The sequence below is a fragment of the Microplitis demolitor genome, chromosome 5 (genome assembly GCF_026212275.2).
Source record: "Microplitis demolitor isolate Queensland-Clemson2020A chromosome 5, iyMicDemo2.1a, whole genome shotgun sequence".
Taxonomy (NCBI): Eukaryota; Metazoa; Arthropoda; class Insecta; order Hymenoptera; family Braconidae; genus Microplitis; species Microplitis demolitor.
The window spans coordinates 20,065,473-20,075,108 of NC_068549.1; the positions used below are offsets into that span (position 1 = coordinate 20,065,473).

General features: G+C 29.3%; 2 protein-coding genes across 2 annotated transcripts; one reads left to right on the forward strand and one right to left on the reverse strand.

The window, feature by feature from the left end:
* Positions 1–59: 59 nt before the first annotated feature.
* LOC103579553 (progestin and adipoQ receptor family member 4) lies at positions 60–3,277 on the forward strand. Its single transcript, XM_053739573.1, has 7 exons — positions 60–92; positions 256–345; positions 410–773; positions 947–1,171; positions 1,250–1,353; positions 1,783–1,920; positions 2,618–3,277. The coding sequence occupies exons 1-7, from the start codon at positions 60–62 to the stop codon at positions 2,849–2,851; spliced, it is 1,188 nt and encodes a 395-aa protein (XP_053595548.1). The 3' UTR covers positions 2,852–3,277.
* A 203-nt stretch (positions 3,278–3,480) lies between these two features.
* LOC103579468 (F-box only protein 9) lies at positions 3,481–8,473 on the reverse strand. Its single transcript, XM_008560867.3, has 6 exons — positions 8,335–8,473; positions 7,896–8,081; positions 7,486–7,791; positions 5,830–6,185; positions 5,243–5,483; positions 3,481–5,162 (listed from the first exon to the last, which is right to left on the reverse strand). The coding sequence occupies exons 1-6, from the start codon at positions 8,335–8,337 to the stop codon at positions 4,974–4,976; spliced, it is 1,281 nt and encodes a 426-aa protein (XP_008559089.1). The 5' UTR covers positions 8,338–8,473; the 3' UTR covers positions 3,481–4,973.
* Positions 8,474–9,636: the final 1,163 nt, after the last annotated feature.

The following is a 9,636-nucleotide window of genomic DNA, read 5'->3' on the forward strand; positions in this document are numbered from 1 at the left end:
TTACAACGAAAACAACAACAATGAAAAGCAAGTGAGTATTGTGTTGAACGAGAGTATAGATGACGTACAATAATAAATATGAAAATAATGAGGCTCAAAAAATCGATTAGCGTATCTATGGCGACAAGCGCAGAAGAATAAAGGCCAAGAGGTCACAAGGGATAAAACCTCGAGTAGTGTTGAGAGGGTGTAAGTGGGTGGTGTAGTTAGCAGCAGATGTAAAGTAACCTTGGGTATATTTAAATTATTTTACAGGCAGTATTGAATAATAATCACAATCAACCACCACCAGAAGCAGCAGAGGCACCACCACTACAACGACCGCTGGCCCGATCATCGGGATCCGTATCAAAAGAACCCCGAAGACTCAGTGGTGCGCATAAAATATTATCGCGATAATATTTAAGAGGATTTGAGCACATTGTTGTCTGGGCATCCGCGCAATGCGGACGTGCGTACAGAACTGGCGGGAGAGGTGACCGAGTTAATAGCTGCGAATTTCGTGGCAAATAACGAATTGGATTATAATAAATTGTCAGCAATCACGGCCAACACCGATGATCATGACAGTACTAATGAGAAGGCTGATGTAAGTTGCACTAAAACCTACGATGACAAAGATAACTGGTGTCTTCAGACCTGGAGTGACATGCCAAGTCACTTGCAATTCAACCCACACATTCGCACTGGCTACAGACAAATCACAAACTTAAAAGGATGTTTGAGAAGTCTCTTTTATATTCACAATGAAACTGTCAATACCTTCACACACGGTAAGTTTTTTTTTTATTTTTCTAAATGTTGTTTTGTCAAAAGTGGACACGGGTTTGGGCTTCTCAGGCACTGGCGTAACTGGTTTTAGATATTGGGGTCAAGGTCTTTTAGACTCTGGGTCATACTAAAAATTTTAATTAAATTATTTAGTAAGTAATTGGTCATGTTCCAGGTCTAGCTGTCTTACATATCTTGCTAACGATTCCTGACTTATTACCATGGTGGGAAAAAGGTGTCTTCTTTGGTTTCATTTCCTGGTGTCATCTTATTGGTGCCGTAAGTCCATGGATCGGGTCATTTATATATCACTTGTTTATGAATCTTGACTATGGAGAAAAATTTTATAAGGGACTACTGAAACTTGACATGCTTGGAATTTGGGTTTGCCAGAGTATTGGTAATTATTTTAATTTTTAAATTTTGTGATGATATAATAACATCAAGGGCAAATTAACTAAAAGAGTATTGATTTTAGGCGCGTTACCAATGATAGCAACATCAGTGCACTGTCTTACGCCGATACTTTGGTATTCAACGATGCTGCTGTATGTCTTCCTTAGTATCTGGGGATTATTTAAGGTATGATATTCCGTCACTAGTTCTGAAAAGGTATATTTTTATACGCTCTTTTGACTGTTAAAAATCAGGAGTGATTACAGATTTTATTTAAATCTGCACTCATGATTCAGAGTTTAAATATTTAAATAAACTCCCCTTCGAAATAAATTTTACTCCAAGGGAAATGAATAGAGAGTCATCTGCTCCAAATTAACTCCAGATTTAATCCGCGATCGCTGCTAATTTTTACAGTGTATGCCCTTTTGACATTAAAGAGTTTCCTGAAGTCAAAAGGGCGGATAAAAATATGTTCTTTTAGAATTAGTAACATGATATAATTATGTGACAATAAAGTTTGGTGTTGGTATTAATTGGATGTCTTTTGAATGCTAAGTGTACTTATGAATGTATATATATTTTAAGTATTTAAGTGTCAATTATTCAATCTAGGCAATGAGGGCCAAGTCACCGTGGGAGAGAAGACTCTGCTTCGCGCCTCCGTTCATGATGAGAATGATTTTTTTGACACTAAGATGCTTTCATTTGACTGGCGGTGATCCTGATAATTTATTACATATCGTATTGCAAGTAAGTGGATGTCAAGTGGGATTTTCTTTATTATTTTTACAGTAATTTGACACACTTTTAAAAAGTGTAATTGAAATTTTGGGAAGTTAATTGAAGTTATTAATATGGCGAGAAATGGAAATTTGAATTACTTTTTTATTGTTTATAAGTCAATTAATTTTAATTGATATTTATTTTAAAGCTGATTGCTATTTTAAGAACCTGAATTTTAATTATATTTTTTTGTCATGTGTAATTAATTTTTCAATACGAGAAACTTCATATCTTTTATAAACTCCCAATTATTAAAAACTAATCAAAGTTTTTTTTTTCTTTTTTTTTTTTTTAATTAGTACTAAATTTAAAAAGTTTTTAAAATTAAAATGCAAATTAATAATTTTAATTAAAATAATCACATACTTTTTACCAAAAAAAAAAAAATAAATAAATAAATAAATATAATCTGGGAGTGAGCAGACAATAATTAATTTTCGGATTGCTTTATTTCAACAAATTAATTACAAAAGAAAAAACGAAAAATATGCACATGTAGAAAATTAAAAAAACTACAGGTGCAATTTTTCAAAATATTTTTTTTTTTTATATTTATCAGTTCAAAAATAAATCAAAAAATTATTAGACGTCTACTAACTCCAGTTTCATAAAAAAATTCTTCTAATTAAAATGATAAACTAATAAATAAAAATATTTAAAACAGGATCTCGTTGCTGTGATTGGCGGAGCAATAGGCGCACTAAGAATTCCCGAAAAATGGTTACCAGGTCAAGTCGATTTTATTTTTAATTCCCACAATATCATGCATGTGATTGTCGTCTGTGCTGTTTGGTCGATGCACACAGCGACAATACGTGACATCAAGTGGATGATGATTCCTAATGTTTGTCTAGAATCTTCCAATTCTTCTCCAGCTTTCGTTCATAATGAATTATAATTACCAATTAGATAAATAAATTAATTAGTTATTAAATAATTAAAATTCATTATGATCTTATAGTTTATTGTTAAAAAAAAAATAATAATCCATCTTCTTATTATCCTGTGAATCTGTGATCAATGAATGATATATTTAAAAATCTGTGATTAAATAATAATAATTATAATTATAAAGCGGTTCGATCATGTACGAAAGATAAGACGAGTGATAAGAAAATGTTTAAAAATGCGGGATTATTTCTGCGCATCAAAAATAATTATTTATTATTTATTAATATAATTATTAAATACACGGATTTTTTAGCTGAGCTTTAGTAGCCACAATAGCTACTGATATTTACAATTATGCAATTTGTTTATAAATTATTAAATTTGAAAAAAAAAAAGATAATTGTTAATTTGCGTGCTGTAATAGCAGTAGAATTTAATCAATATAAATTTAAGTATAGAACTAGATAATTTTAATTGAATTTCAAACAAATTTAGAGAATAATATTTATAATTAATAGATGTAATGCAATTAATTTGATTATTTTAATCGCAATTAAATGCGATTTAGACCAATTAGTAGATAATATTAATATTTTATACCTGAATTTTTAGATGTGATTTAAATATATAGAAAAAAAAACATTCTCTCTTTTAAAACTTGTAAACTATTATTATCAAATTAAACAATAATTTAACTCTAATGTTTCGATTTCTTCCAATAAAATTTTAAAAAATAATTCATTTCATATTTTTTTAATCCTTATTTATATATATTTTATATTTGCCCAGGAAAAAATATAGTAATAATAAAAATAAGAAAAATTACGAGCTCGAGTGAAACTGAAATTTTTGGGTGCATTAGTTCTGTACTTGGAGAGGAAATTAAGGTAACTATTACTAGTAGGTTTATAAAATATCAACCCATGACGTTATGGTAGTAATTACTTGGTATTAATTTGGGGATTAATTGCGGTAATTACGGTAATAGTTCCTGTATTGTATGGTAATTGAATTATGGTAATGATTACCATACTCAGGGGAATAGTTTTCAGTCACATAGTTCACGGTAATAAAACCTATATTTATATAGGAATAGTTTCTAGACGCGTATGATGATAAACCCTATGCATGATAGTAACTACTCCCATAATATGTGAAATATTCCCATGGTATTATAGTAATCGTTACTATACTACTATGGTAATCGTTACCAAACTACAGTAGTGAACGTCACCACATGTTACGTTAATCGTTACCAAATGTTACAGTAATAATTACCATAATATTATGGTAATGGTTAGTATATGAAAAATTTTTAAGTATTATAGTAGTGGTAATCGTATGTTATAGTGATAACTACCATGATGTTATAGTAATAATTACCATACGAAAATTTTTTAAATATTATGGTAATCGTAACCGTATGTTATAGTAAAAATTACTATGATAGCATGGTAACTATTATCATATTATGGTAGTGATTACCGTAATATGAGAAATTTCTAAATGATACAGTAGTCGTAACCGTATAGTATAGTACTTGTTATCATAAAGATACGGTAAAGGTTACCATAATACGAGAAATTTTTAAATACTATAGTAATCGTAGCCGTATATTATAGTAACAATTACTATGATAGCATAGTAATTATGATTATAAAAGTTTGGTAATGGTTACCGTAATACGAGAAATTTCTAAATACTATAGTAGACATAACCGTGTATGACAGTAATATTTACCATAATATTACGGTAATGATTACTATAATATGAGAAATTTCTAAATATTATCGTAGTCGATACCATAATATACGGTAACGTTTACTATAGTAGTACGGGAATGATTACTATAACATTATCGTAATTATTACCGTAATTTGTATAGATGGCATTCTTATAATCGGTATTAAAAAAAAACCTGTGACCATACGATATGAGAACCATTCCCATAAGAAATTGTAATTGTTACCATTCATTTCTCTCCGTGTAATAAAACAAATTATTTACTTGACTAAAATAATTGTAAACTTTTAATCATTAAAAAATATTTTTGCGGTACTAATTACAATATTTCAATACCTGGGTAATTAATTATCTAGTGTAATCAATAATATTCTCAAGAGCTGAATTTATTGCAGTGGCAATTCGCTTTCTTGGGTATAGCTCTTTACTCTACTGAATCTTAATGGCGGGTAGCGATTGTAAACATTCAAACACGCTGTCGCTTGTTGGCCATTTTTGTACTGAGTAAATATGTTGTAACAAATCCACGGCAATTGCCAGTTGGTTTTTTTTCGAAAACTTTGAATTTCCAATTCCTTAAATTTAATTTTTAATTAAAATCCACTAGTCTATAAAATTTTTTACTGACATTTAAAAAAAAATTTCAAATATTTACCAGGTGAAAAGTTTGTTCCCCACTATCGTGTACAACTTCTCGTTTTTTCTTCTTGTAATTATTACTAATATTACTTTTAATCTCCTGTTTTTTCATCACCAACGTAACGCGATTGTCGTGAAGCCTATAGTGGCCAGTAAGCACTGAAAGATTACGTGGATTACGATATTTTAATGCATTAACACAACTTTGGGCATCATCCGTTGATGTTAACATTAAAACAAGTCCTCCTGGAAAAAATCTGAACCACAAAATATTAAATTAATTTTTATTTTAATTCCCAGGAAAAAAATTTTCAAGCCGAAATAATAATAAATTTTTTTTCTCAGTCGAAAAATGGTCGAAAAAAAAAACCGAAAATAGGCTGACCCAATTTTTAGCCTTTTTATTAAAAATAATAAAATTTTGGCGAGTTTTCGGTCAACTTTCGACTTTTTTCAATAAAATTCTACGACTTGAGCAAAATTTTCGATCCAATTCAAGTCTCTTTGAATGAAATTGTCTGGTATCAATGTAAATTTGGTTAAATATTTTTACCCAGGTTTTTAAAATAATTAAATACTTGATAAAAATTATAATTTCAATACCTAATATATCTAAAATATTCAACAAGATGCCAAGGCCGATAAAATTCATCCTGAAAACTGTTTTCTCCCTGTCTAATGTACGTCGTTTTGCTGATGTAGCATCCATGGAACCTTAACCTGGGGCGTTTTAAGTACATATCCCTCCAGGAACGATATCTAGGCTCATACTGCCCACAGTTTACTCCCCAGACTCTGACGCACGCAAGTCTCCAGAGCTCTGGGTCGCGAGCGGAGATGAAAAATCCGCGACAAACGCGGGAAAACATTTCTAATGAACGTATGTCTAGTTCTGATGACACAACCCATCGTAAAATGTACAAAATTATCTCCAGAGGTAGTGAGGATATGTGTGTCATCTACAGGAACAAATAAAAGTAATTATTATTTATAAACGTTAATTAAAACAGGGTGGTCACGAAGAAATGATTTCAAAATTTCGATATTTCCCGGTTTTCCAGCAAAGTTTTTTCACATTTGTACCTGACTCATAAATTTTACTCGTATCTTAGATATTCAAAGTTTTTATTGTAATTTTATTGTCAATAATTAAATTTGATGACTAAATCATGCGGGAAACCAAAAAAAGTCAATAAAATAAATTACTAGTGGCCTACTTTTTATTTTTCGATGGCACAAGTATGTAAGTTAAAATATTTAATAAGAAATTTTATGATTTAAATAAATTCAAATTTTTAAATGATTTTCAATAGATGGTAATTCGAAGAAAAACGGTCGTACAACAAAAATGAAAAAGGCACATTGTAGCTTCAAGTATCTTGTTTTTAGATCTGGTCTTTAAATTTTTTCCTCATGCGCGGCTCCGGAGCAATCAAAAATCAATCATAATTATCGAAAAAAAATTATTGAAGCCCGTAGACCTTTCTTAAGGGGGACAGGGATCTAAGATAAAAAAAAGAGAGTTTTTTTGTGATTTTTTTTCACAGTACGTTCTTTAATTAAAATTCTCAAAATTTGTGACATTGTTAAGCATCATTTCAAGAATATTCTGCTAAATTTTCATAGAAAAATATTTAAAAATAAGCCAGTGGTAGTGGGGAGAGACGAGTCACCTTAAAAAAAAAGTCTTCATGCCGTAGGCAGGATAACTCATGACTGCCTCATCTGAAATAACAAAAACCAAAAAGATTTCTTTAGTACATAAGTTTATCTTGAATTTGAATGAAGGAATAAACAAAATATTCATTTTTTAATTTTTGGTAAAGGTGTAGTCAAAAGACTGTTTTTTGCCAAAAATTCTTCCTTTTGTTTAATTAAAAAATAAGTAGTTATTGAAAAAAAAAAATCCTTCGTTCAAATCTAAGATAAACTTATGTATTAAAGAAATTTTTTTGGTTTCTTGACTTCAGATGAAGCAGTCATAATTATCCTGCTTACGACATGGAGACTTTTGTTAGTGACTCGTCTCTCCCCACTACCACTGGCTTATTTTTCAATATTTTTCTATAAAAATTTAGTAGAATATTCTTAAAATGATGCTTAATAATGTCACAAATTTTGAGAATTTTAATACCGAAGGTACTCTGAAAAAAAAAATCACAAAAATGTTTTTTTTGTATCCCAGACTCTTTTTCCTTGAAGTCCTGGTTCGTGACCACCCTGTAAAATTGTGATAAAAAAAAATTAAAAAGACCTTACGCTCTGCTCAAAGCGGGGAAAACAGACACACTGATTCCTATTGACAATTCTCGATAGTTTAGCAACCAACGCTCCATTTTCGCTGACATCAACTTCGTCATTGTCATACGCATCGCCAGAATCAACAATTATTTTTTGATTCTCCTCACTATTATCAACCTTTTCTTTGATCTTTGGTTTCATAGACTCGTATAACCTGAACTCGATGTCCGGGACCAATGATACAGCGCGTTTATAAAATTTAATTGCATCATACAACTCTCCATTTCTCTCGTACTCAATTCCTTTGAGAAATAAATCTTTGGCCTGTAAAGAATTTCATTCATTAATTGATAAAAGAAAAATAAAATGAAAAAGTTAAATCTATAAATCAAGATTAGAAACTTGGGTTTAAATTTATAAATACTAGCCCTATCTTCCGTTGATAGTTCATGATCAACGGACGTCTTGGCTGAATGACAGGGTACTTCTTTTTTCGGAGATATTTTCAACTCTCGCTGCCATTGCTCACGGAAATTGGCTAGAGCATCTTGGACACTTGGTGAGGAGGAAGAAGAGGATTCACCTTCATCAGCACCTTCATCACCTTGTTGGTTCTAAAAGTCAATCAATCGCTTTGTTATTAATCTGATACATGTTAAGTTTTCTTTTTTTTTTTTTTAGTTCTATTAGAGAGAAGGTCATTTATTTGAATGACAGATTCGGAACAAGTGGAAATGTTTACTTATTTTTTTTTTTTTTTTTTTTTTTGTTGAATAGGTGATAGGTTAGAATGACAAGTTGATATTCACAGCTGTTATATTTTGTGATAATTGTAAGGATCCATTGTAATTTATAAATATGACGTACCATTATTTTATAAATTTTAAGAACTTGATTATTGTTTTTTGTTTCAATTTATAAATTCGCGGTCAGTATAACGAACGACACATTGGAAAAATAATTTTGCTTGATGTACCGCCGCCATTGTTGTCTGTTGTCGTACTACTGTTATTATTTTGTCTTTTATTTATATATAAAAATATAGATAATTAGTAGATTTGTAAGGAGATGGGAGCAAAGTCGATTTTTTTTATTAATTCAAATTTTGAGAGGTAAAATAGGTTAGATTTTTTTAAAAAATTGAAATTTAACGGGTGTACAAAGTCAGGAATTTTTTAAAAATTAGAGTGAGGTAAAATGAACATCAGGTGGTAAATTGGGTCGTGAAAAATTTATTATGAAAGTGGAAGAATAGAAAATTAACCCGTTAAATTTAAATGATAGTAAAGTTATGAGTGTGAATGTAGCAGACATCAGACAAATTTAAAATTATTAATAAACTGACTAAATAATTAATAAAATAAAATATTAAAAAATGCGCATTTAAAAAATTTTGAAATTAATAAGTGCATTTTTTATAAATATTATTTTTTTAATTAATTACCCAATTCATTTATAATTTTAAATTCGTCTGATGACTGCTACATTCACACTCATATAAAGTTTGCGGATGATACTAAAATTAGCCGACGTCTAATAATTTTTGGATTTTTTTTAAATATAAAATTAAAAAAAAAATAATATTTCAAAAAATTGCACCTGTTGTTTTTGTAATTTTCTACATGTGCATATTTTTAATTTTTTTTTTTTTTTAATAAATTGTTGAAATAAAAAATTCAAAAATGTTAATTGTCTGCTGACTTCAGGATCATAGTTAGCGGTCACCTGACAATTTTTCAAATTTTGAAATAAATAAACAAAATGTAAATTGAATAAAAATAAAAAAATGCACAATTATAGAATTTAAAAATCGGTACGTGTATTTTTTTTATTTTTATCTTTTTATTTGTTTAGTTAATTTACTTATAATTTAAATTTTGTCTATATCTGCTGCATTCACACTCATAAAAAAATTTATTTCTTTTAAATGAAGAAATAAAATACTTACAAGTTTTTTTTTCTGGAGTGTTTTTTCAGAGAGACCTGGGTTTTATTTAAATCCACATTCACTCGAAACCAGGGTTTCCATATTAAAATAAACTTCCCTTAGTTAATTTTACTCCGAGGATTAAATAAATAAACATCCGAAAGTTTTTTACAGTCTATAGAAAAAATTTCAAAATCTTTCTGCGCATATTTTAAAAATTGTATTCTATTTACCAGTAATTT

Excerpts from the sequence above, each read along its gene's own strand:
- LOC103579553 (XM_053739573.1), top strand. The coding sequence starts at position 60 with ATGACGTACAATAATAAATATGAAAATAATGAG. Across the intron at positions 346-409 it reads TGGCCCGATCATCGGGATCC|GATTTGAGCACATTGTTGTC; the intron begins GTATCAAAAGAA and ends AATATTTAAGAG. Across the intron at positions 774-946 it reads TGTCAATACCTTCACACACG|GTCTAGCTGTCTTACATATC; the intron begins GTAAGTTTTTTT and ends GTCATGTTCCAG.
- LOC103579468 (XM_008560867.3), bottom strand. Across the intron at positions 7,792-7,895 it reads AACTATCAACGGAAGATAGG|GCCAAAGATTTATTTCTCAA; the intron begins GCTAGTATTTAT and ends AATTCTTTACAG. Across the intron at positions 6,186-7,485 it reads TTCCCCGCTTTGAGCAGAGC|ATGACACACATATCCTCACT; the intron begins GTAAGGTCTTTT and ends TTGTTCCTGTAG.